Source organism: Budorcas taxicolor, chromosome X, assembly GCF_023091745.1.
Source record: "Budorcas taxicolor isolate Tak-1 chromosome X, Takin1.1, whole genome shotgun sequence".
In the NCBI taxonomy this organism is placed as follows: Eukaryota; Metazoa; Chordata; class Mammalia; order Artiodactyla; family Bovidae; genus Budorcas; species Budorcas taxicolor.
The window spans coordinates 62,842,609-62,870,449 of record NC_068935.1 but is presented as its reverse complement, the minus strand read 5'-3'; the positions used below and the strand labels follow the sequence as shown (position 1 = coordinate 62,870,449).

At 44.9% G+C, this 27,841-nt stretch overlaps 1 protein-coding gene across 1 annotated transcript; it reads right to left on the bottom strand.

Annotated features, from left to right (window-relative positions):
* Positions 1-52: 52 nt before the first annotated feature.
* Positions 53-27,799, bottom strand: TKTL1 (transketolase like 1). The gene is made up of 13 exons (XM_052663446.1): positions 27,666-27,799; positions 23,107-23,224; positions 18,725-18,822; positions 17,261-17,452; positions 17,053-17,180; positions 15,654-15,847; positions 11,762-11,926; positions 8,155-8,311; positions 6,566-6,696; positions 3,986-4,069; positions 1,723-1,819; positions 1,478-1,597; positions 53-225 (listed from the first exon to the last, which is right to left on the bottom strand). Exons 1-13 carry the CDS (start codon positions 27,797-27,799, stop codon positions 53-55), a joined length of 1,791 nt encoding a protein of 596 aa, XP_052519406.1.
* Between the last annotated feature and the right edge of the window lie 42 nt (positions 27,800-27,841).

The following is a 27,841-nucleotide window of genomic DNA, read 5'->3' as shown; positions in this document are numbered from 1 at the left end:
AACGTAAGGTAAGGTAAATAGGCCAATCTGTTGGTCAAAGCCAACAGCTAAGCTATTTCATTAAAATTCGTTCCACAGCCAATATGATGTGTTTGGAACTGATTCCAAACATATCCAGCAGGTCACTGGGCTTCCCGCTCCGAGGGATCCCTGACACTGCCAGCTGATGGACCATGATGTCAGGCTCCAAGGAAACGGCTGCACAGACGGCCTCCCCGATACCACCTGGAGAAGCAAGGGATATTAGCGTCTATTCTGGAAGTAGTCAGCCTCAAAACCCCATCATGTAGAGACCTTTGAATGTGTGGTTCCCAGGGAGAAATGTTTCTCACTAGGCACTAATTTATAAACAACCATTCCCTAACTGGCCAGAAGAGTTCTCATTCAAAAGTGCAAGTCTTAAAATTGCTCCCAGTCCCACTTATGGCAGGGGTTTATCTCCACTGGGGCTCCATGGACGCAAGATCTCTGGAGCTCAGATTCTCAAACCTGTCAGGAGCCCAAGAATTAGCTGCTGACTTCAGAAAGGCCGGCGTGCAAGGCTGGCCTGGGGGTGGTGCCTAGGCAGTAGGCTGGTACGAGTCCTTGACATCAATGAGACACTTTACCTACTGCCAAGAGTGGTCTCTGTTCCTCAGCTGTTGGCACCACAGTGTGGTTTGTGGGGCTCACCTGCTTTCCTCTGGGAGCTGGGAAGTTTGGCACGTGCCTGGTAGCCATCAGCCCTCAATAATACTCGCAGCAATGAGTCTGGAGTGGGTTCCCTAGGTCTCCAGGGGGGCATCTGTTGCTGCTGGTTAAGGGAGCATGCTGGGGGACCCCCAAAGGAGGGAGGGGGGTGGGAGGGAGGCAGGGAGGGAACCAAAGGTGTGGGGGTCTTCACCCCTGACCCGTGTCTTCTGCCCTTGGGGGTCCCGGTGTGTGCCCTTTCCTTGGAGAGTGCTTCCCTGCAGACCACGGGCTTGCTCTGGAGCCCCTGACACACGAACACATGAAGCTCCCCACTCACTCCTCTGCCCTACCTGACCTTCCCAGGCCAAACACTGCCCAGCCCCCTCTCCCTGGTCACACTTCCTGCATTTGCTGTGTTCTCTGCTTGCAAGGTACTGTCTGCATTTTTGCAGGGGGCAAACTATGAATCAGTCAATACACAAGAGCAACTGTGAAGCTTCTTATGATCCCTCCCGCCACAATGCCAAGTTAGACATTCCTCTGTACTGCCACTGAGCCACCCAAGGACCAGGCAGGACACACTGTGCTGAGTACACACCAACGAGGATGGACATGGGACCTCCCTTAGCCAGTATAGATGGGCAAGAGACCCTAGACCCGCAGCCTTGCAAAGAGCAAGTAATACAGGGTGAGTGGTCGGTTGGAGGGACTGCCCATGGTCATGGCATACTTCTGGTCAAGGAAAACAAAACATGTTCCACCAAAGCAGACTTTCAAAATGGTCCCCCCTAAGGCTTGCACACACCTTCTGGGTAGTGATCCTCCACTGTGATAATTTGGCCACCTGTGGCTTTTGCATTGGAGATGATGGTGGCAGCATCCAGAGGTTTAACAGTAAACAGGTCAATGACACGGACAGAAATATCTAGAAAACAGCAATAACCAGCTTAGTGTATCAAGCAGACTTAAGACTAAAAAGATGCATTGGGGCAGACAGGCAGTCCAACCTCTTCCAGCCCGAACTTCAGCGTTCAGCAACCCCCAACTGACCTTGCTTGGAAAGATCAGCAGCAGCAGCTAAGGCTTCGTGCAAAGTAATTCCAGCTCCAACAACCATAATCTTGTCGTTCACACTTTGACGGATGACCTGGTGTTGCACCCACAAAACAAAAATGCTGCGCTTACTACACAGACTGAGTCTCAAAGTGGAGGACAGTCTGCTCTCTCGAACCTACCAATTTCAGTGCTTCACAGTTCACTATACGAAAGGCTGAGTCAGCACACTGACCAATAAGGACTGCTCTCTTTAATAAGCCCCACTTCATGTTTATTTAACAAATTTGTCTACCTTTCCTCATGATTTACAATGCCAAATCACTAAGTTCTTTTACAGTATGTATGCAAAATGACCCTTTACTAAAGCAGGTGGATTTCCAACTGGAATGTGAAAGATAGAAGACCAGAAGCAAATTCAACAGCCCATCTGCTCTAGTGTGGACTCACCACCACCAAGGGATCTGAAAAGGCACCACCTCTGGACTGCTTAGACCTCTTTTTGGAGGTATCCATGCAGATTGGACTCTGATGATGAACGTGCTAATGAGGGCTATTTGAGAGCATCTTGGGGTGATCTGTGCCAAGAACCCTGCATGCCCAAGTGCCCTGTGACACCCATGCATTAGTGGGCCCATTCTGTGACTGAGGAAAGCAAACCTGAGAACAGGAGGAACTTGCCCAGGGCAGGGTTGAGACCAACAGCCAGATCCGTATGAATTCAAAGCCCATGCTCCCAACCACTTGCTAGTCTGTAAGCAGATACGGTTCTCTGCTCTGTTTTTCATTGGTTTGTTTCTTTCAAAGTCACCCAACCAAAGGCATCTGAAATTAGTCTGCATTGCGTTCCTCTCTATAGGTTTCCCTGTAGCATAAGCACTACTATGACTAGATATCTAGGGCTTCACACCACTTGCCCCATCCTTTAAGAATGTCCTAGCCTTTGTATATGTAAATATATGTATATGTAAATATACACACACACCCCTATATGCCCCTTTGCAAACCCAACCTTGAATTATTCATGCCATGCATATCATCACACATAATTTAACTCACATCAGGAAATTTACTTCATTTTGTCAGGATAGGACAAACATCACGGGGAAAAAAAGACAAGAGAGATGTGAAAACTCTGAAAACCACATGACTGTCACCGAGACACCCTCCCTGCCACCCCTAGAGGCAAACAGATGGCCTTGAGTGGGAGTCCATGGAACAATAGCACCTGTACTTCACACTGAAGTGAATAGTTCAGCTTTTCCATTCAGTGGAATGAAACTATGGGGGGCTAGGAACTGTTCTGAATATACCTGCTCTCCTGTGGCACTAAAGCTATTCAGGGCTCATTTATTCATTCTGAGCACTACCACTGTGAATTCTGGTGCAACCTAGTCCTTTATCAATCAAGTTGGAAGTCATGTATTGCTCCTTTAATAGTGACTATCATTCTTTTACATACTTAAGAAGAGTATTCTAAAAGGCTTATAAGATAAAAGGCAGGACATAAAACAGTCCTATGCAGCATGATCTCAACTAAGATATACACCTAGAAAAAGTCAGGAAGAAAACATGCCCAAAAGTCTGTAAGCCCTGCCCTCTAGGTGGTGGACAATCATGTATTTTCTCCACAGATGCTACTGGCTTTCTGCGTGCACAACTCCAAAAGGCAGGCCCACAGACAGCAAGTTGCTGACTGGGCTTGCTACTCACCCTTCTTTGTCCCTCATCTTCAAAATATAGCTGCTAACTATCTGTGCTTCCAAGGCTTTCTCAAGGAGACAGGAGATAGGAAGCACCCAGCAGGGCTGAAGGTGTGGCCACATCCCACAGAACCAACCTCAGGGCCACACAATGGCCAGAGGCAAGATGGTTCACGTTTGTTATATTCCTGGCCTCCGATGGGCAAAACAAGAACCTAACAGATCTACTACTCATTTGAAATGGGTTCTATTATTTTTTTAGCTTGATGCTGTCTGTGGTAACGTACAGCCAAGCAACTCAAGAGTCTTCAAGTTATTTATCTTTAAGGGTTCAATAGAGACTCCTTTCAGAAAGGAGAAAAGTTAAGTTCAGGCTGATATTGGCAGAATATTACTTTCTGAAGAAAAGCAGGGAAATATCATGATTTTTTTTAAAGACTAGAACAAAGGAAGAATGAAGCCTCAACTGTTGGGGCTCCTAACTCTGGCTGTAAAGAACAGTGCTCCCAACACAAACTAATACTGGAAGATACAGGAGAACTTAATGAAGGCCTTACCTTGGCCTGTCCAATCGCAAAGCTTTCTTGTGGGGTGTAAATAATTGCAGTTTCTGGCCTACTGGTTCGAATGTAGCACATCCCCTAGGGTGTAAATGAATACCAGAGCCACAGTTTAGAAAATAAAACTAAATTTCCAACTAATAAACCTTAAAAGGAAGCTGGGAAGGACTGAACAATTCTTAGTACGAAAAACACAATGTGCATTTTGGAGTGAGGGATAACCGTCTCTAACCACTGGCAACAGGTCAGGTGTTACTGATCAGGAGGCAAAAGCCTGTGAGGGAAGCTGCTGGATGCCCAGTGACAAGCTCTCCATGCTATCATGCTTACCCCTTTGGGAAAGCTTCCTCAGATACACACCGATCTGTCTCAACCGAACATAAACTTGGGGCATGAGCACTTACTTACCTTGAATAGAAACCCTAAAACATAATGGTAAGCAATTTTTGTCACAACAGCATGTAATACTTCATTCTTAGAAATACCTTAGATACCAGAACATAAAATTACTCGTCTTCCAATGAGAAGATGTCAATTCTTTTCATCGTCATCACCTTGAACATATAAATAGAACTATAAACAAATACTCAAATATCTATAGAGTATTTGTTAATTTGTGTGCATGCATGCTAAGTCATGTTGAACTCTGTGACCCCATGGACTGTGTAGCCCGCCAGGCTCCTCCGTCTACGGGGCTTCCCAGGTGGCACTAGTGGTAAAGAACCTGCCTCCCAGTGCAGGAGACCTAAGAGACCCAGGTTCAATTCCTGGATTGGGAAGATCCCCTGACAGGGGGAAATGGCGAATTCTCTGTGCCACCTGAGAACCAGATTGTTGATTTACATACATATTCAAATCATACATGATAAACTAATACATTAATTTAGAAACACTGCTTCCCTTTGTTAATTTACATGCTATGAACCACTTCTGTTCAGTACATTTTTAGGAGGTAAAATTTACTTAAGTGGAGCACACCCTGAATTCTGACAAGTTATACACCATGTATCTGTCTCCTCAGTCTGGAGAGCATTTGTACTTGCCCAGAAAGTTCCCTCATGCCTCTCTCCCACCCAAGAAGCAACCTCTATTCTGATGTTTCTTTTGAACTTTCCACAAATAAGATACTGCAGCACATATGAGCTTGAGCTGTATGTGCAGACATAAAATAATGTCCAGGATACACCAAGTAGGAAAGTACAGAACCATGTGTGAGTACACTTAGGTTAAAAAATAAAGAAAAAAAAAGTCAAAGAAACTCATGTGTCACACACATTGGAAATGCCAGGAATGGAACCTGCATGTTGCATGACCCATCTCAACCGTGCACAGGGTTGTGTGCAGGGCTGGGGGGGTGGTAGTGGTGAGGTGAGTCCAGTGACTGCTAGCTGGAGAGTTTGGAAAGGTAAAGATTCTGTTCCCTAAACTTTCTTACAGCTGCGGGGTTCTGTGTCTCCTACACTGCAGGCAGATTCTTTACCCACTGAGCCATCAGGGAAACCCCTGCAGCTGGGTTCTAGACAGGAGCCAGGTTGTGTCCAACTGATGCCCCTGGGTGAGACTTCAGGAGGTGCAGGCAGGGCAGAAGTCAAGACTCTTACCTTTCTAAGCAGTTTTTGAGGAGGGTGGGCCAGGGCTGGGGATTCTAGGGTTCATCTCCAGTTGCAGCTGACAACTCTCCAGCTTTCTGGCTATCACAAGGTGGCAGTCACACAGGCTGTGTCTAACACCCACACCTGGTGGCTGGTCACTGGAGCCCACTCCCATGGCTCTGCCAAGGATTCCCGGTCCCAGAGCCCCCAAGTTTCCCCCTCTTCTTGACCTAAGTTTCACCCCATACAGTTCGCTGGGAGTTTGACCTTGTTCTGAACTGCTTTTTTTTTTTACAATGCAAATGTGTTCATGTTCTACATGCTTCCATTACCCTTTTTGGGGTAATGGCGCTATCTTTAAAGGGAATCCTACAGGACTTCCCTGGTGGTCCAGTGGTTAAGAATTCGCCTGCCAGTGCAGGGGACACAGGTTAGATCCCTGGACCAGGAGGATCCCACATGCTGCAGAGAGACTAAGCCCATGCGCCGCAACTACTGAAGCCCGTGTGCGCCCTAGAGACTATGCTCTGCATCAAGAGAAGCCATCACAATGAAAAGCCTGCGCACCACTAGAAAGTAGGCCCCACTTGCCACAACTAGAGTAAGCCTGTGCAGCAACAAAGACCCAGTGCAGCCAAAAAAAGCCTACAATTAAATTACGTGTCTGTGTGTGTCACTCAGTCAGGTCCGACTCTTTGCAACCCCATGGACTGTAGCCCACCAGGCTCCTCTGTCCATGGGATTCTCCAGGCAAGAATATTGGGGTGGGTTTCCATTTCCTTCTCCAAGGGATCTTCCCAACCTAGGGATCGAACCCAGGTCTCCTGCATTGCAGGCAGACACTTTAACCTCTAAGCCACCAAATTACCTGTAACAAACATCTATTACCTTTGTGATGAGAAAAGTAATATCAAACCATCAGTACCAAACTAGCAGCAAAGCCCAGACACATTTTTTGTCTGTACCAGTGTTTTCTAAGAAATACCTTGGTATTGGCCGCCAGGAAAATAGCATGCTCTGTCGAGATGGCATCACTTGGATAGAAAATCGTGCAGTTTGGAATGGCTCGGAACATGGCTAGGTCCTCGAGGGCCATCTGGGAGGGGCCGTCTTCACCTGAGAAAGCAAAACCATAGCTCAACAAAGAGACCCCAGTAGGAGCCTGCCCTCCACTGCCTGCCATGGGGGCCACCATCCCAGCAGTCGCTACAGACACTGCAAGCAACACAGCAGAAGCCACTTCTTGGCCTCGAGCCTCGCCAGCATCTGGCACTCAAGTATGACTGGTACTGCTACCCTAGGTGACCCATGCTCTCTTCCAAGTACCAGGTCTCTGCCCCTGTCCTCTTCTCCGAGGAGGGTCCCTCCAGACTCTGTTGTTTCTTCTCTGCTCTTTTACCTTTTCCATCAAGAGATGAAAGTTTCCAGACTCCAGTGGTCTCTCATTTCTCATGGCTTTCAAAGTAGCTGAGCATTATAGAACATACCTTCGGGGTGCCCTGGGGGTACTGTTGGAACTCAGGGACTTCATGTAACCCAACGTAAACCAGGGTGTCTGAGCTCTTCCAGCTAGGAAGGAGACTGTCACCATGGACACTGCCTGGCCTGGGACCATTGTCTCTTCAAAGAACTCCAGTTCTTCTGGGTTGGACTTAGAACCACTTTTCCACTTGGCTGACTTTAAAACTGACTTTACACCCAGCCCCAGGAGAGGCCCCTGTGCAGGCCCTCCTCTCTTCCCTTGAATCTGGCCCACCCATAGTCTCCTTTGCCAGTCGAGCTCTCCCTGGAAGTCCCTGGGACAACACCCAGACGTGCAGTTCCAGCCCTCCCCTCCAGCCTTCTGGCAGCAAGGGTCAGCTGTCAGTCACATCTACCTTGATGACCTGCCCTGCCCCAGGCATGTCAGATGCCCCATCTTTCTCGAGTCCCCATTGCTATCCTCCACAAACACAACTCCCAGATGTTTCCTAGGCAAGAAACCATTGGGCACTGGCGTTTTGCTTCTCATGCAGTTTGGGACTCCTCCTCCTGTCAGCGATGTTGACGTCTTTGCTCAGGCTCTTACAGGTTCGTTCCATTTTCTATCCAGTGCTAATGCACACCTCCATCCTCCTCCCGGCTTCCCTGTTTCCCATCCACAGTTAATGCCCCGATGTTGGGCGCCTTGAGGCTTCCCATTCTACCTGACCAGGCTGCTTATCCCAGGAGAGCCCTGGCAAGCTGTTTGTCCCAACTCAGACTAAGGCGACCACAACAGCAGGAAAGAATTCTGTGATGCCAGAGTGGCCCAATCACTACCTAGTATGTGGCTTGTCACAGAAGAGGCACTCAGGATAAGTATTTCTCAATGACTGAAACAATGGGCACTTTACAGTAATACCAGGAGATCAGCTAAAAAGTTACCCAGTTTCTGGAACTTCTGAAACACAATATGGCCCTTTAAAAAAAACAGGTTACAAATAATCAAACTAATATCACAGAACTCTATGTTGGGCAGTTCAACTGCTCACATGCTGATCTTTCTCTGTAAAGGAGGAGGGCAATTAAGATGATGGCATTGAGAACTCATACCTACGGACACCCCACAGTGGGACCCAATAAGATTGATGTTGGTTTGCGAGATGGCTCCCATCCGGATCTGATCAAAGGCTCGGGTCAAAAAGGCAGCAAAGGTGCAAGCAAAAGCCACAGTGCGACCACGGGTGACACATCCCAGCGCCACACTCACCTGCATCACAAAGAAGGTGAATCAGAACCTGTTTCCCAGTGTAGAGTGTATGCTTCTCAGGATCACCTATCCTTTGCACCCCCTCACCTCGCCACACCCCTCCTCCAGCCACCTACCTGGGAAAATCCCAAACCTGGCAAATTCACCGTGTCCCCTGAACACTGCCAGAAACGAGAGGAACTGAAGTCGTGGCCCCCATTTCTTCAAATCCAAGCTGGGGAACCTCGGGACACTCAAGGCTGCCCTGCAGTCCTTGTGGGTCTCCTTCCCACTTTCCTCGTCTCCTGCCTCTGTCCCCTCTCCTCACCCTGCTGAATCTCATCCTTCTCCTGCTTTCTCAAGGGGCTCTCTGACCATGCAGTTGTCCCCTCCCTTCCCACATTACCTCAGTTTCTCCCTCAATTTCCCCTTGCACTCCTGCTCCAGATTCTGCCCTTTGTCCATGTTCTCCTTCCCAGGAAAACCTTGCACTCTCTCTCATTTCCCACTTTCTGCACGTTCTCCTTCATCTAGGCCGCCATCCCCATGAGGGACCTGGAAGCTGCCAAATGCAAGAGGTCGCCTGAGTTCCTCTGCATCACATCTGACCTCTGAGGAGCATCCAGCACTAGGGACTGCCTGCCTCACTGGATGTTGCTGCTCCCTCCTCGGCTGGATCTGCCAGGAGGTGCACCTGGACTAAGTCCTGGGGCTGAGTGCCACACTCCTCCTCATCTGCCCCCTTCACAGGGAACCAGCATGGGGTCCCACAGTGTCACTCTGATCTGCATGATGCTAAGGTCTCCTCTGTCTCTCTATTGCTCACCTCTCCTGCAGAGCCAGGCTCACACACCCTGGTGGCCTTCAAACTAGAAGATGAGTATCTCAGAGGTAAACAAAGACCTTTCAAAGGGTGCATGGCTGTGGCTGGTCTCAACATCAAGATCCTTGACTCCCATATCTGCCTGCTAGGGAAAGGGCCCAGGGCCTCCTTCCCAATGTCTCCCTGATAATCACCTCCCAGCAACTAACTGCCAAAAGGTATACTCTCACCCACCTCGGGTTGCTCCTTCAGTGGGGCAACATCCTGGAATATAAGAGCTCCAGAAACAGAAAGAGTAATTTGAAATAATCACAGCAGCCTTGAAAAACTACAAAGCTCAAAAGACTGGATAACAAATTCTTCTGTAAGTCAGGGGTTTTCCAATTCTTCTAACAAAACTGAAAGAGAACCTAACTGAAGTGTCAATCCTTTACAAGTAATTTTCCACAAACAACTGGACATGAAAGATCACTGTGTGATTTTTGGCTTATAGCTGGAACGGGATTCAAATGAACTGAATGACGTTGCTGCAACAAGATTTTTACTCTTTCTAGCACCATATTTACTTGAATAAGGTTTTCTGGCACTTACATCATTTAAATACAAATAGATTTTGCTCTGAATCTTATCTCATTCTAGCTCTAATAAGTGTACTTAACTACTGCTACACAAGCTAAAAATTATAGCCATATCTCAATCCAGAAGAAAAAAATGGTAATGCTCTAAGGCCTGTGGATGTAGGAAACAAATTTTAAAAACCATCAATGTATATGCATAGTTTATTGCAGAATTAACAGTAAAAGGCTTTCATGAATAAGAAGTAAAATGGAAGTAAGAATTCAAGTAGAAAAACATTTAATTTCTGACAAAGAGAGCCTTCGTGTAACTGGATGATTTAAGTATTCGAGTGTCACAAACTACAATATACGGGAAGTTACGTCCTCGGCATCAGTTAAATCTAGATACCAAGGATATATTTAGACGTGAACTTAAAAAATTTAATGAAAAATTTAGATGTTAACTTAAAGCTTTTAGATCTACTTAGAAAAAGACATTCAGCGGTTTGGAAAGCAAACACATCTGGAGATAAATGATCTATCCTCTGACCTACCTGGAACCCCTACCCCCAGTCTAAGAGGTAGTCTAACCCCTCAGGGCTCAGCGAGGGCTCCTATGTCCCCAAAACCCATTCCTGCTCTAGTCTTGTCTGTCTCCCAGGTGCTCTGGCCTATGCCCTATTGCCAGCCTTGGTTACACCCGGTCATCTACCCTGCATGAGTCTGCACCTCCCCAACCCCACAGCTTCTGACCTGGTCCAAGCTGTCATCTCCTGCCACTACCCCACTTCCCTCAACAAGCTCTTCTCCATACCAGAGTCTCAGGCCCTTCCTTCTGCTCCCTGAACAGCTCTAATCTGGGCATGCAGCAGAGCTAGCTGGGCGCTCTGCTGGGAATGCTATCCCTGGATCTGCGTGTGACGGACTCCTTGTCACTTAAGTCTCAGTTTAAATGTCACCTCTTCTGAGAGCTTGCTCCTGACTGGCCCTAGTCATGCTCTCCCTGTAGCCACCAGTTTTATCTGGCAGCACAGGACACTACTCACTTGGTGGCTGCTTCTTTACTAGGTTTTTTTTTCAGTTGCTGGTTGAAAGAATCAATGCATAGGGAAGCAAACTTTTTGAGGCTCAATTCAGAAAAATGAGTTGTATTTTTTTTTCCATTCAAAATGGAAATAGGTTAATGAGACCCACTGAAAAATGCTCATATCCTTACAATTGCAGTGACCTGCTTTACTGAACAGAGGGGCTTAGATTCCAACACTGATAGGGCCAGGGAAGCACCATGAACAAAGGAGCAGGCCAGCAGGAGGCAGGGACATGGCGAGCTGGCTGTGGATGCCCATCTAAACAGGGCCCCTGCTTGACTCCAGCCAACTGGTGGCAGGAAGGAGGGAATGTTGTTCCAGTGTTGCCAGATCTTTGCATTCTTTAAGAAAAATCCAGAAATCTGGATTCCATATAAAAATTTCCTGATTTTAAAAAGCTAGCAACTAATTTAAAATATTTGTAAATACTATTTGTTCCAAACAAAGTATCTCTGGTCACGTGAGGCCTGCTGGCCCATAGCTTTCTGGTCAGTGCTGTTTCTGGCCTCTGTGATATGAGGGTAAATGTGTGCTATCCTCTGCACTGGTGCAGAACTTTAGAAGTCAAGGCATTTACTTCCATGAACACTGAAATATCTAGGATATATTAGGCCCCATACTACAAGGTGGAGAGACAAACCACAATCCCTTGAGGTTCTGCACCTACTGGCCACAGCCAGGCAATCCTACAACATCCCAGGGGCCACCTAGAGCTACTAGGGAGCTAGACATTCTTCAGACTAGGAGCCCTGAGGTCAGATGGCTGCAGCCCGCAGACCCTCTGGAGAAAGTGTGGGGCCGTCTAACCATGCCTGTCCCAGCAATCCTGGAAGCCACCCCTCACACTCTTCCTGACTGCTCTCTACTTGTTTCCCCTGAGACTTTTTCCCTCCACTTCCTTTGCCTTTGTAAGTGGAAAGAAAAACTGTAAGGGGGGCAGGCCTCCTCAAGTGGGTCACCATTTGTCAATGAGATGACTCAAAGTGATGTTCCGCACACGTACCATGTTTTGCTCAGCAATAAAACACTCGATGAAGCGCTCAGGGTGTTCTCTCTTGAATATGTCAGAGAAGGTGGAGTTCTTGGTATCACCATCCAGCACAATAACTCTGTCGTTTGCATGGCCCAGCTTGGCCAGAGCCAAACCACATGCTTTCCGAGTAGCTATCTGAAAGTCAACAGGAGAGTTTCTTAGAATGTATTTAGAAGGAAGGTGAAATTTGGTAGAATTATGAATTGTCATCCTCCTTAATGAAGAAAGCAAATTTGTAATTCACCAAAAATCTCCTTTGGGGTAATAAAAAAGGACTGCTGGGACTTCCCTGGTGGTCAAGTGGTTAAAACTCTGTGCTCCCAATGCAGGGGCACAGGTTCAAGCCCTGATGGGAACTAAGATCCCACATGCCACACATGCGACCAAAAGGGAAAAAAATCTAAAACAACAGGATTGCTAGCCAATCTTACATCCATACTTTGCTCACTTGGGTATCAATTTCCCAAAAATAAATTTATTCTTGTCTCATTCTTATAGTTGATTAAAAACTTAAATTTCCCAACATGCAAATGCCTCTATGACTTATTTTAATTATAAAGCTGGTAACAGGGGCTTCCCTGGTGGTCCAGTGGTTGAGAATCTGCCCTGCAACGCAGGGGACACTGGCTCAATCCCTGCTCCTAGGAGATTCCACAGCTGTGCAACAACTGAGCCCATGCACTACTACTGAAGCCCACGTGCCCAAGAGCCCATGCTCTGCAACTATAGAAGTCACAGTGTGAGAAGCCGCACAACACAGCTAGAGGGTAGTCCCTGCTCTCCACAACTAGAGAAAGGCCATGTGTAACGAAGATACAGCACAGACAAAAATAAGTAGTTTTTAAAAATGATAATACTCACTGTAAATATTAAAATGGAGAACTTTGGAATCATTATACAAATAATAAATAATTCCATTAGCATATTGTATGAGACTGGACTGAACCCATGGATTAATCTGGGGGAAAACTGACGTCTTTACTATATTTTTTCTATTAAAAAAACCCCAGATTTGATATTCCCAAAGAGTTAAACATAGAATTACAATTATGACCCAGCAACTCTACTCCTAGGTAATTACCCAAGAGAAAAATACAAACACACAAAAAGCTGTACACTAATGTTCATTGCAGCATTATTCACAATAGCCAAAAGGTAGAAATAACCCAAATATGCAGCAACAGATGAATGGATAAATAACAGACTCATAAAGTTTACATATTAGATGATCTCATTTATATGAAATGTCTGGAATAGGCAAATCCACAGACACAGAAAGTAAATTAGAAGTTACTAGGGGCTGGGTGGGAATGGAGAGGAATGTTTGTGAATACAGTGCTTCTCTATGGGATGACTGAAATGCTTTAAGATTCAGTGTGGTAATAGTTGCACAACTCTGTCATATGCTAAAAACCATTGGATTGTACACTTCAAATGGGTATATTGTAGAGAAAATTTTATCTCAATAAAGCTGTTATCAAAAAAAATAAGGTTTGCCTCTTCATTTATCTCTGTTCATTCATCTAAACACTCTTAAAATATTTTTTTAAAACAAGCAATTCACATAGATGAGTACAAAAGTCAAGTTATGAAAGGATATTGAATGAAGAGGCCATCTTCCTCCTGCTCTCCCAGTTCCTCTCTCCAGAGGTAAGGGAAATGATAGGGTTGTGAAGTATCCTTTTGAGAATGGTCTATTCACAGAGCATCTCATGCATACAAGGCATGTGAGCTTTTAAAGCTATAGTTTCATAAGTACCTTAATATAGACCATATGCATTTATTTTTAGTTATTTTACTTTTATTGCTATTGTAAAAAAGGAATAATCTCTCAATTGTATTAATATGAGAAAACAATCAATCCTTATATATTAGTTTAGCTACAAGCTCTCTTTCTAGACTCTTATTTCTAACATATTTTCTTATTTCTTTTCTTACTCATTCTGATTTTGATTCTCTTTTGAGTTTTCCAGACATACAACTCTACCACCAGCAAACAGGCTTGCCTTCTCATTGTTAGGATGGAGTCTTTTATTGTGAATGACCACAGTTTCTCCTCTCTTAATATTGGTGAATGATCTGCATTACTAATTTGAATTTCACTGATTCTGGTACTTCTTTTAAGGCACTAAAGAAGTTGAGGCCGGTGAATGTCTTATTTCAGTTCCATTAGTTCAGTTCAGTCATTCAGCTGTGTCCAACTCTTTGCAATGTCTTATTTAGAATTTTTAAATCAATATTTCTAAGTTAGGCTGGCCTGTAGTTTTTTCCTTTGAGTTAGCTTTATAACATTTTGGCTTCATAAATGACCTTCTCCATATTCAAAAAGGTTTGAAATAGCAGAGGAATTAATCTATCCCTTGAAGGTTAAAATTAAGTCACTCTTGTAAGTAACTGAACCTGGCACTTTGGAGGTATAATTCCTAGACAGTTTTCTCAAATTTTCCTAATGGCTGTTGATCTCAAGTGTTTTTTAAAATTTTTATTTTTGGCCACACTGTGCAGCATGCAGCATCTTAGTTCCCTGACTAGGAATCAAATCCATGCTCCCTGCATTGGGAGCGTGGTCTTAACCACTGGATCGCCAGGGAAGTCCCTGACCTACTTAAGCGTTTTGTCTATTTTTACTTAACTTTGGTATTTTATGTACTCCTTAAGAAGGTCCATTCTTTAAATAGGTTTTCTAAACCAATTAGCATAGTTTTCTCAAAATTCTCTGAATGTTCTCTCGATTTGTGTTTATCTCCTCTAGTGACTAATTTTATTCATTTATAGTTTTCATCTCTTTAAGTAGACTAGATAACGGCTTATCTACTGTTTAATAGTAATTCAGAGAGCCAACTCCTAGATTTGTGTATTAATGTGACTTCTTGTTCTTTAATTTACTAACTTTTTAATCAATTGGCCTGTGTCCTTAATTTCTATTAATAAAATATATACACTTCAAACAAAAAGTTCCAATAATCTCACATACTTTCTAGACATAAACACTTCACCATAATCAATGCTAGAATCAACATTCATTCTATTCTGCACACTTGCACGGGTATTTCTGTAGGATAAATACCTGTGAGTTGCACTTCTACTTTGAAGGGTGTGAACAGTTGGTGTTAACACATATTACCAAAGTACCTTCTGTTAATATGTGCTTTTTATTAATAGCTTTCTTCTGCTTTTAAATTTGCTTTCTAATTTCTCAAAGTCAATTCATTTATTATTAATCCATACTACCAGGCTAAGAAAACATAAGTAACACTCAAAATGTCCCCAAATAAATAAGGAAAACAAACAAGGGTCAGAAAAATTTCCTTCCTCCCAGGCTCACCACCTTGTTTCCTTAGGTTGTGAAGAGCCTGCCTATTTTGGATCTGCTGTAATATACCAGAAGGCAGGAGACAAAAATCATGATAACAACAGAAAGGGTTACTCAGGGTTTCATGCCTAATTTGTTTCCTTTTTGAAGAACTGGCCTTTGGTGAACTGGTGCTCTTTCTTGTGTAAACCATGGATTAAGCCCAAAACATCAATCCAGCTAGGCCCCTGTCCTTCAAGTTTACAGAGAATCATGGAGATTCATGCACAATGGTCTGCCAGATTACAGACTGAATTTAGGAAGCAAGCAAAAGCTGCATAGCACTGGATGCAAATAAGTAGTGACTGACTGGTAAGAAAGTTCAGACCCGAGTTAACTTTGAAATCAAAGAATAAATATCAACATAGTTAAAAGACAAGGTAAATCCATCTTTGTTGCTTATAACCTTTAGCTAAATGTCACACCACCTAAGAATTGGTTCATTTGGGGAAATCAGAGTAAACAAGAGTCCTCTGTATTTAGCAAGAGCAGAGAAAAAAGTTTGCCTACCGTATCACTGACTTCATAATCAGGTGGAGAGGTCATTTCTATATCTGAGATGTTGATTTGAGGAGAGTCTTCAACAGGGGCTTTTGGTTCGAGACTCTTGTTGGTCTCTATCTGGCTCTCAATTAGTTTGATAATTGCATCTGCTCTTTCTTTTGGCATTGGCTTTCCGTGCCAATTTTCTGCATCTTCAACACCTGTAACCCAATGGATAAAAGACATTTATTCTGTAACTCACGAGCCCCTGTTCAGTCATCTGAAAGACATTTGGAAAGGAAAGATGTCAGCCACAGAGTAAAAACCTGGCACAGGGGGCCTGACATGGTACTGCGGTGGCAGGAGACAGCCTGGACAAAGGCTGAGAGGCTCTTAAGGGGGCCACTGGCCAATGTGCTGGTGAATGGAGGGAACGGTGAGGGAGACGAGCCTGGAGACAGGCAGGGAGGATCCTGTGGGTACAAAGAATTTGAGTTTTGCCCAAAGCAAGATGGGAAAGGGTTTCGAAGTGGGGGAGGTAACTGATCAGATCCTTGTTGTAGAAAGATCACCAAGGTAGGCATATGGGGATTGGCTTGAAGAGTCTGAAGTAAGGGAGAGAAGACTAGGCCTGGGCAAGAAAGGTGGAGAGATGTGAACAGACTGGAGACATACGTTAGGAGCAGAATCAATTAGAATGGATGACAAAGTGGGTGTGTGTGTGTGTGTGGGGGGGGTACATAAAGGAGAGGTGGAGGCAAAGAAATACCCAGGTTTCTTACAGGAGCAAATTGGGCAAGTTGTCATTTATTGAACTGAGTGTACCAGAAGACTACTTTGAGGAGAAGTCAGAGAATAGTTTTCTTCTAAAATGTTAATATTAAGAACACACCAGAAATCACTTCCACTGCAACTATTTACACTGGAGATGAACAACTTTAGTTGTCCGCTTTGAAATTTGCAAGAAGTTATGACTTTCAACCCCCCTCCTCCCCTGACCATCAGTTCCACAGCTGCCTTTCCCAGAAGGACCACTTTACTAGTGGCCTGTGTGTCCTCCCAGGTGGCGTGGGCACAGGCCATCACATGCATGTGCACACATTCCTGTTTACCTATCTGCTCACACACCCTCTCTCACTCTGCATGCCCCGTGGAGATGGTTCCCTGCTGGTCTGTAACTGATGGACTATCCTCCCAGCTGCTCCCTGGTGCTCACTTGCTGGGCGTCTGGGTTTCCCCTCCCCAGCCCTGACCAGATCTGCTATTTACAAGCATCAAGGAGAGTGAGAGCATCTGGCACATGTTAGAAGCATAATCACTGCACATGAAGTCAGCTGTCTGTCTGCTCAGCGAGCCTCAGCCTCCTTCCGCCTCATGTGCTGTGCAGGGGCTGACAACCCTAAGCATAAAAGCAACACTTCCTTACTTGGAATGCCCCGGCCCTTGAAGGTCTTGGCAACCACAGCTGTGGGCTTGTTCTTCATTTGAGCTGCCTGCCAGAACACCTGGCACAGTGCCTCCACATCACGGCCATCCACCACCAAAGTATTCCAACTGTCAACAGAAGTAGCAGCCAGGTTACAAGGCGAAGGGGGAAGGAGCAGAAAGAAGGTGACACCAAATAGGACAATTACCCAAAGGCTTCGCAGCGCTTCTGATAGACATCTATGGAGTGCTCGAGAGGCAAAGTGGTGCTGTGGGTCAGGCGATTCACATCAAAGATGGCCACAAGATTGTCCAGACTGTAGTGGGACGCAAAGGCCAGGGCCTCCCAGACAGAGCCTTCCGAGGACTCGCCATCTCCCACGAGGCAAAACACTCGGTAGCTGGGGCAAGTCAAGAGAGGTTAGGACCCTGCCTGGGGATCCTCTGAGCCATTCGAATAAGTACATTTCACAAAGAGAAACAGAGGAAGAGCATGAAGCAGGTGCTTCAGATCAGCAGGTCCCTATGCGACAATTTCCCTTGTCAAAGCTGCCCAAACTCAACAGCTGAGGAATTGCAGCTTTAAAAGCTTGGGCTTCATGAGATGGGCTGAACCTTTGGCTAGTTCCCTCATTCTAGCTGCAAACACTATTTCTAGGTTCTTCTTCCACTTCTCTGGGTCCAATAAACCAGAGAGGATGGAGAGAAGGCCCTTAAACACCCAAACATTCACATATACAGTTTCTTGGTAAGCTTGTTTTTAAAGCACATCTACTTTCTATTTCTGATCTTACAAATTTATTTACAATAACCATAACAACCAAAACATTCTACTTCAGGAGCATATGTTGTTGTAAATATTAAACTCCTCCACAGCAGAAACAGGAAATGTTTACACCAATAAAATATAATGCAGACCCCAGGCTGTAAGTGAACTTTTAACAAAGTTATTAACCACACAACAGGGACTAATAGAGGCAAAAAGGAGAGATGAAAAAGGTCAACAGTCTTATGGGAAATGGAGCAGGACAACTGTCCCAGCAGTGGAGAAAGCACATCATGGAGTGTATGTTCTAGTCCCACGGTTCCCCCAGGGCACCTGAGTCTGTGGCCCCTCAGTCCCAGGTTCCAGCCCAGGTGGCCCCTCTGGAAGCACTTTATTGTGCTTTCTCCACTGCTGGCGCAGAAAAATGCTATAAGTGAAATTTTTAAAGAGCGACTTACCACACAACAGGGACATGACACTTTGCTGCTCTATATCAGCAGCACCCAGACACACACCCTTATAATAAAGGCATGAATCTGTCTTTTGGAAGGTGGAACCATTCCAAAAAGAGACCTTTGATTATTAACATATAGGAGTCCCAAATGGAAAGGCGAACACACCATCTGTTCACTCTATAGTGAAGCTCACTTAGAGATGGGAAACAGGAAGATATCTATCTTGGTAAAGACTTGAATCCTAACAAACTAGTTTCTATACTGCAGGCAGCACTTAGAACCCAACCAGCGATGCCAGAACAGTTTCCTGAAATATGATTTCTTTTTACTGCTTGAATACTTGGTGACCTGAACTTTTAAATCACTGTATTCCCAAACTAATAAATGATAAACAAAGCCAAAGTGCCAGGGGCGGGGTAGTTGGAGAGTTAAATGGTTTCTGAGTGTCTTACCTAGCCTTGTCAAAGTACTTGCCAGTATACGCCATCCCACATGCAGCCCCCAGTCCTTGTCCCAGCCATCCAGTTGCCACGTCAACGAATGAGAGTCTCTGTAGAAGGGACCAAATGAACCTAGATTAGGTGCACCTGCAGGGCACGAGTATCAGACCAACTTCCTAGGATCAGGCACCAAACAAAGGTTACTCTTCATAGCAGCCCCTCCCACCCTACAAGGGAATTACTCTTCCCCACACTCACACGCACCCCAAGTCTCAGATCAACATTACAAAGACAAGGAAATCACAGGGAATCTATGCAGCTGGTGAGGGCGACTGCAGCTCTGACAACATAGAAGAGGGCATCTTCTCCACATGGCAGCCTAAGCAGAGCCCAAGAGCAAACCAGAAAAAAAAACATCTAAACATGAGCCTTGCCATTTTTGCAAGGCCTTTCATCTAGCCATGTACAAACCAGATGTTCAATGTTTTTGAAGAACACAGGCTCTTAAACAGGAATCAGAAACACTGAAGACTTCTACTTCCCTGGTTTGTAAAACTCAAGTCAACTGAGATTTGGGAAGGGGTTATGTAAAAGGTCATGCTAGAAATAAATCCCTTTCTACCACCACTCCACTGTTTCCCCCCACCCTGCTTGTACGCATAGGCTGTCACTGTCCCATGGAGAGAAGGTGCTGTCAAAGGTCTGCTGCACTGAGGCCCCACTCCCAAGCTTCTAAAGAGACACCAAACTTAAGTCAGTGCTTCCACTGCTACCATCTCAGCCTGTCCACAGACCTCTCTCCCCTCTGTCACTGCAGTGGCCTCCCCACTTCCCTCCACAGTCAATTCTCAACACAGCCACCAGGCGGAGCATGTTAAAACCTAAGCCTGCTCCTCAATCGCTGTGGAGAACTGTCCAAGGTCTTGCCATCTAATGTCAAGCAAAGCTCAGGCTCTTGCAGTGACCCCCATCACCTCCCACTCTCTCCCCCACTGCCCCGGGTGCCTGGTGTCCTGGCTGTCTTCTGAATGCACCAGGCACACACCTGACTCAGGGTTTCAGCACTTGTGCCTTCCTCTACCCCCAGAGTGCCCAGTGCTTACGCCTAAGTAGGGGCAGAGCTCACTCCTTTCAACTCTCGGCTCAAATGTCGAAACCAAGACCTTCCTGGACCATCTCTTTCACCTAGTACTTCCTGCCCCTCCACTTCCTTTGGATTTAGGATTCTTGGCCCCTCTGGCATGCTAGCTATTTCTGGGTTAGTTTCTTCTCTGTCCCCTCCCTCCATTCAGATGTCAGCTTCATTCAAGCAGAGACTGGTTAGTGTTGTCACTACAGGATGGCTGAATGGTACTTGTGAGTTCTCGAATCCCTCTCCTGTCTTGATCTACCCTATGGTTCTCCTCCTCCTGGGGCTCCTGACCTTCCTCCATGTGCTTCGTGCCCTCACTCTTTTTCTGTTTTGCACCTCTAGCTCTGACAACTGTCCCATGAAATCCCTCCTGACAACCTTTCTAACTCTGTCTCTCCCCCACAGCTCCTAGTTTACTCCTATAACAAGCTCTGGCTCCCAGGTGCCTTGCGTGCCCTTGGACCAAGCCTGGGCTCTATGCTCAGACCAACTCCACTTCCCCCAGGTTTAATGTGGCAATTAAGTAAGAACACCCCCACAAGGCTTTGCTTTCTGGGTATGATGGTGATAAAATCCCCCTCAGGCAGCAAGAGACTGTAGGATTGATTGAGGAGACTGGCGGGGCATCAGCACGTCTGCTGTGGTGGAAGCACCCTTCCCATGGGTTCCCTTTTCTTTTCCAAGAATTCCTAAACTGTGTGAGGACACACAACTGAGGCAGCCCAAGGCCAAGAATAAAGATGCACTCAGTGTGCCAAGGGCACCCAGAAAAGAAAGTCTTCTCTTCCAGGTAGCATTTCTCATCTTTGTTCTGACACAAAGCACACTTCAAGAACAAGTTTACAAACAGGCTTTTTGGTTACTTCCCAGGCCTGCTTCACTGAAGAAAACAAAAGAGTTTGTGAAACAAAAACTAAGGCCATGGTGGTGGATGGAGGGATCATGAGCACCATGAGGGCTCCAAGGGAATCCGAGCACTTCAGTCAGCACCATGGCCAAGCCTTAGCAGGTGGCCTCCATCTGTAGTTGTCTGCATAGACACTTGTGCCCTGGGAGCATGGATTATGAAGATCCTGGCTTAGCTCAGATGGTAAAGAATCTTGGCCTCTAGCAAGTCCATTTACTCTATTCCCGACCAGAGCTGAGATGGACTATGCCCGAGTGTTTTCTCTTTTCTTCTAACTATCTGCTGCATAAATCTGACACACACACAAATTCTGGTAGCTAAGCAGTGTCCAGCCTGCGATCGCATGCCAGAAAGTCACTCTATACTTCTAAAGCTAATGACTCTGATTATATGACAGCAGTGGTTATGAGATAATATAGGCATTTTTGGGGGGGGGGGCATGCTGTCCTGCTTGCAGCTAACTCCTGAACTAGGGATCAAACCTGCACCCCTGGCAGTGGAAACACTGAATCTTAACCACTGGACTGCAGGGAATTCCCACATCTCTCCCTCTCTGTTTGGCTGCATCCCATGGCATGGGGTATCCTACTTCCCCAACCAGGGATCAAACTTGAGTCCCCTGCGGTGGAAGCACAGAGTATCACCCACTGGACCACCAGGGAAGTCCCTCTTTCCTTTTTTTTAAAACTAGAGCTCTAGGGACTTCCCTAGGAGAAGACAATGGCACCCCACTCCAGTACTCTCGCCTGGAAAATCCCATGGACGGAAGAGCCTGGTGGGCTGCAGTCCATGGGGTCGCTAACAGTTGGACACGACTGAGTGACTTCACTTTCACTTTTCATTTTCACGCATTGGAGAAGGAAATGGCAACCCACTCCAGTATTCTTGCCTGGAGAATCCCAGGGACGGGTGAGCCTGGTGGGCTGCCGTCTATGGGGTCACACAGAGTCGGACACGACTGAAGCAACTAACTTAACTTAGAGACTTCCCTGGTGGTTGAGTAGTTGAGACTCTACGCTTCCACTGCTGGGGGCGTGGGTTCAATCCCTGGTCAGGAAAGTAAGATTCTGAATGCTGCAGCCACTCCCCCGCTCCACCCAAAACCAATAAACAAAAAACCCCAAAACCAAACTAGAGCTCTAAACAGTCATACTTTATATATCTATAGCTATTCAATTTTTATAATGAAGGAAATCTAAACTTACAGAAATGTTGTAAAAAGAACACAATGAAGTTCCCCATATTCTTTACCTAGATTTTATTAGCTATTACTAATTGCACTTGTCTGCTTTATCTCTCTTCCTCTACACACATCTTTTATTCATCCTTGGGCAAACCTCACTTGAGATTACATTTTAGACACCAAGACAAGGGTCATTAACTACAGCTCCAGATTCTCTGCCCGTACTCTGCCTTCTCTTTACTTTCCACTGCCTAGATCTGGGGTTTCTATTTGCACATGATGTTCTACCAGTTAAGTTCTGAATGCTTTGCTCAGAACACAGCAAACCTTCAGATAGCATCAAAAGAGCTGCTTATTCTCCTAGGTCGATCTTGTTTTTAACATTCCTTTTCTTTCCTGTCCTCCAATGTCATGAGGTACCTGGTTACCATATCTAGACTCATGAGAAACTCCCTACTGGTGATCTGCAGAAAAATGGAAGAGAAAGCTGACTGATCGGAGTGGGATGTACCTCCAAATCAAGCTCAATGTTGCCCTCCTCTACCCAGGTGGCATAGGATGGGAGCAGCGTGACTCTGGGTAGGGGGTCTTAGTGCCAGATGGGTTAAGATGAAGTACCAAAGGAAAACAGGGGCTGCCAGTTGCTGCAAGTCATCCTTCCCACTATGCAGTTTTTGCTAGAACACCTTTTAGATCTTTATGAGTTGCCATGGTCTGAATGTTTGTGCCCCTCCTTCCAAATCTCTTATGTTGAAAATCTGAAGCTGAAGGTGATGGCATAAGGAGGTGGGGGTCTTTGGGGAGTGATTAGGTCATGAGGGCAGAATACTCAGGAGTGGGGTCAGTGCCCTTATAAAAAGGGAAACCGTTTCTCCTTCCACCGTACAATACAATGAGAAGTCTATAACTAGAAAGATGGCCCTCACAAGAACACAACCATGTTAGTGCCTTGATCTTAGACTTCTGGCCTCCAGAACTGTGAGAAATAAATTTCTATTGTTTACAAGCCACCTAGTCTCTGATGTTTTGTTACACCAACCTAAACAAATGAAGACATGAAGCAAAGAGGGAAGAACCAAAACGATAAACAGAGGCCATCTCAGGCCTTGTTGACATATGGTGGCTTTGAAAATGAGTATCTGAACTGGCCCTAGGTTCCTGTGCCAGCTTACCTTGGAGAGGACGAAACGGTCATTGTCTGGGTTCTTCGGGTCCATTTGTTTATACCTCATGACGTGGAAGAACAGCACAGACATGATCTCAGCAGCACTGCTGCATGATGTAGGGTGGCTGGAAGACATGGCACAGGTCATTTCTCACAGGCAAGTGACTCACCAGGGACACACACAGTGCACAAGGAGGCCTTTCAACACATGGTCTCCTCAAACCAAAAGCAGCAGTCATTTCTTCCAGCCCCAGAAGAATCCAGTCAAGGGAAAGGGATGCTAAGGCACTCAGTGACCCCCTCAAGCTCACAGCTTTTAAGGATGCTTTAAGGCCTAGTAATCTCACAACTCCTCTCCCTGAAGAGAGCAAGGCCTCACAGACTAGCCTCCTTCTATCAGTGGAGTACAGACATACTTGGAGAGGTTCACCTGATGACTCTGTAAATATCTGAGTGTTATTTCACTTGAATTCATTTGTGGTATCATTAATCGGAAATTCCATGAAGCAGAAATAAACCCACGCCTATGTGGTCAACTAACTTTTGACAAAGGAGCCAAGAATATTCAATGCAGAAAGAACAACTCTCTTCAACAAACAGTAAGGGAAAAACTGGATATTCACGTGTAAAAACATGAAACTGGACCTCTAATACCACTCACAAAAATTAACTTAAAATGGATTAAGACTTAAATGTTTAACACTGGAAACCATAAAAATCCTAGAAGAAAACACACCGCACTAAGCACCTTGACCTGAGTCTTGGTGAGGATTTTTTGAATCTGACACTAAAAGCAAAAGCAAAAAAAAGCAACAAAAACAATAAAATGACAACAAACATAAACCAAGTGGGACTGAATCAAATTCTTGATGGCAAAGGAAACCATCAACAAAATGCAAAGGCAACCTATTGAATGGGAGAAAAGTATTTGCAAATCACATATCTGATAAGGTGTTTACATACAAAATATATAAAAAACTCACACAATTTCATAACAAAACAATAAAAAGTCTATTAAAAATGGGCAATGGATCTGAATAGGCATTTTCCCAGAGAAGACAGACAGCCAATAGACACATGAAAAGGTACTCAATATCACTGATCATCAGGGAATTGCAAGTCAAAATCACAATGAGATATCCCCTCACACCCATAAGAATGGCTATCATCAAAAAGCTGAATTAACAAATGCTAACAAGGATGTGGATAAAAGGGAATCCTGTGCACTGTCAGTGGGAATGTAAACCAGAGCAGCCACTATAGAAAACAATAAGAAGATCTTAAAAAACAAACAATAAAACAACCTACCTTATGACCCAGCAATTCAACTACTGGGAATGTATCTGAAGGAAATGAAAACACTATGTGGAAGAGATATCTACACCCCTATGTTCACAGCAGCATTATTTCTAGTAGCCAAGCCATGGAAACAACCTAAGTGTCCACTGATAGATGAATGGGGGATTTCCCTGGTTAGGAAACTACGATCCCACATGCTGAGCCACCAAAACTAAATAAATAAATAAAATACAGTATTTCTTTAAAAAAGATAACGGATAAAGGAGATGCGGTACATATATATGATGTAATATAATTCACTCGTAAAAAGGAAATTCTGTCATTTGTGACAACATAGATGGACCCTGAGAACATTATAACTGAAATAACTCAAAGAAAAACAAATACTGTATTATCCCACTTATATGTAGACTCTAAAAACAAAAAAACCCACACCAAACATCCAAACTCATAGAAGATCATAGGATTTGTGGTTACCAGAGGTGGGGGTTGGGGGGAGCTGGAATTGGATAAAGTTTTCAAAAGCTATGAACTTCCAGATATGGGAAGTAAAACACAACTAAATGACTGTAGTTAACACTGCTGTATGATATACACTTGAAAGTTGTTAAAAGAGTAGATCCTAAGAGTTTTCATTACAGGGAAAAAACATTTTCTTTTCCGTTATTTTATATCTATGAGATGGTGGATGGTAAATAAACTTGTTGTGGTCATCATTTTACAATATATTTAAGTCAAATTATTATGCTGATATATTAATGCTGTGTGCTCAATTGTTTAGTTGCTAGGTCGTGTCCCACTCTGAGTGACCCCATGGACTATAGTCTTCCAGGCTCCTCTGTCCATGGGATTTCCTAGGCAAGAATAAATACTCAGTGGGTTGCTATTTCCTTCTTCAGGGATCAAACCCTCATCTCCTGCATTGGCAGGCATATTCTTTACTGCTGAACCACCAGGGTAGCCCCATGTGCTCAATTACATCCCAATAACACTGAGGAAGAAAATTTTAAAAAACCCCAATGAATAAAATGCATTCTACTACCTAAGGTGAATTTCTTTTAGGAAGTAAATGGCCAGACTGAGAAGTTTCTCATGGTGGAGTAACTTGAGGCCCTTACAGAATGAAGCAACTCTTGCTCTTAAAAAGCAGCTTTCATGGGCGTCCAGGCAGGCACTCTAGAGCCCTGCCATGCCCCCAAAGTCAGAAGAGTAAGATTTTAAGTGCAGCTCATGTGTATTACTAATCTCCCCTTTCAAATTTCACAGTAACAGAAAATGGAGAGTTAAACCTCTTGGTCCTGCAAGTATCCCCTAAGTGGATGCTCTTGTTAGAGATCTCTTGAGAAAATGTAAACCATTATTAATTTAGAAGGTGAAGGGAACAAAATGTAAGTGTAAAAAAAAAAACAAACACAGAACCACGCACAAAATGGTAAAGCTTACACATTTGTGGGAATTAGGCAACACACTCTTAAAATAACCTTATATGCAGTATAATCTGTAAAAATATTGAATCACTGTATTGTACACCTGACATTAATATTGCAAGTCAACTATAATTGAATTTTAAAAGAAAACAACAAAAATCCTCCACAGTGTACTTAAATGAATAGGTCAACTATAATTCAATTTTAAAAGAAAACAACAAAAATCCTCCAGTGTACTTAAATGAATAGGTCAAAGAAGAAATTGCAAGAAAAGCTGATAAACTTTTAGAGACAAATGAAATACACATTATACCAAAATTTGTGGGATGTGGCAAAAGCAGTGATGAGAGAAGTTTATAGCTATAAATGCTTGCATTAAAAAAGAACTATCTCTGGGAATCCCCTGGCAGTGCAGTCGTTGGAACTCGGCGCTTTCACCACCCTGGGCCCTGGTTCGATCCCCGGTCCGGCAACTAAGATCCTGCAAGCTGCATGGTGAGGCCGATAAATAGATAAATAAAAAGTCTCTCAAAGGGAAAAAGAAAAAAAAAAAAAACCAACAACTAAACAAACAAACCTAAATGCACAGTGAAAGAAAGTGAGCTCGCTCAGTCCTATCCAACTTTTTGTGACCCCATGGACTGTAGCCCGCCAGGCTCCTCCATCCATGGGATTTTCCAGTCAAGAATATTGTAGTGGGAGGCCATTGCCTTCTCCAGAGGATCCTCCGGACCCAGGGATCTAACCTGGGACCCAGGGATCTAACCTGGGTCTCGCGCACTGCAGGTAGGCTCTTTACTGTCGGAGTCACCAGGGGAAGACCCTAAGTTCACAACTTACTAAAAAACGCAGAACTAAAATGGAAAAAGTAATAAAATATTAGAGCAGAAACAAATAGACTAGGAAAACAATGTAGAAAATGAACCAAAACAGAACAGATTAACAAAATTAACAAACCTATAACTAGAGTAAATGAAAAAGAAAATTACTAAATGTACTAAATCAGATTCGAAATTACTAATTTCATGTCAGGAATGAAAGTAAGGCTATAACCACCAATTCAACAGACATAAAAAGGACTATAAAGTACTGCGAACAACTGTATGGCAATAAATCGTTTAACCTAGAAGAAATTTCTAGAAACAAAATCGAAGAAGACTGAATCACAAAGAGAAAATCTGAAGAAATCTACAATACGAAGTTGTATCAGTAGTGGAAAAGCTCCATGACAAAGAAAAACTTTGAACCTGATGGCCTCACTGCTGAATCCTCAATCCTCTTCCAACTCTTCCAGGAAAACAAGAACAAAAAAAACCCTGAAGAGAACACGTTGAAACTCACTCTGGGCCAGAATAGCCCTTATACCGATGCTAAAGGCAGACAAATACTTTCCAAGAAAACCAACTGCCAGTATCTCTTATGAATACTGACGGAAACATCAACAAAATACCAGCAGAATACCCCCTTTGCTCAGATTCTTACTCCCCCTTCACTTTCTTTTAAGCTTTATTTCGCCGAACTCCACCTACTGGGTTCGAGGCCTTGGCGACGAGGACAATTCTTCACACGAACAGCGCCAGGCCGCTCCCGCTCCACCCGCCACGTCCAGGCTCTTCTTCGTTAACCTGAGAGACCGGAGGCCCCGGGCCGCCACTGTCGGCCGGCCACGGACCCGAGAGGGGTGGCTGCCGGAGCATATGGCAGCCAATCCCGGAGAGCGTGAAACGGGGCCTCCACAACCGAGCCCTCTCCGCCCCCCGACAGCTCCCTCAACTCTCTCCACAGGCGTCCCCGCAGGGCGAGCCGCTCAACGACCAGAGCTTCGACGAGGACGCCTTACCCAGAGCTCGAGGCGCAGGTGGCCCTGATGGAATGGATGCGCAGGCGATTGGCCATGTCCCGCAGAATCTGCAAAGTCTTCGCGTCAGGTTTGGCTTCGTCCGCCATCGCGGCGCTCGCCTCAGCGTCGGCCATAGCTGCGAACAAGCCCGCGTCTGAAGAGCAAATGCAGCGGAG

What these genes read in the sequence shown, in the direction of transcription:
- TKTL1 (XM_052663446.1), bottom strand. Translation starts at nt 27,799, where the DNA reads ATGGCCGACGCTGAGGCGAGCGCCGCGATGGCGGACGAAGCCAAACCT. An exon ending in AAGCGCTGCGAAGCCTTTGG is followed by an intron (nt 17,181 to 17,260) that starts GTAATTGTCCTA and finishes TTCTGTTGACAG; the next exon opens with TTGGAATACTTTGGTGGTGG. An exon ending in CAAGGGCCGGGGCATTCCAA is followed by an intron (nt 15,848 to 17,052) that starts GTAAGGAAGTGT and finishes ATTGGGTTACAG; the next exon opens with GTGTTGAAGATGCAGAAAAT.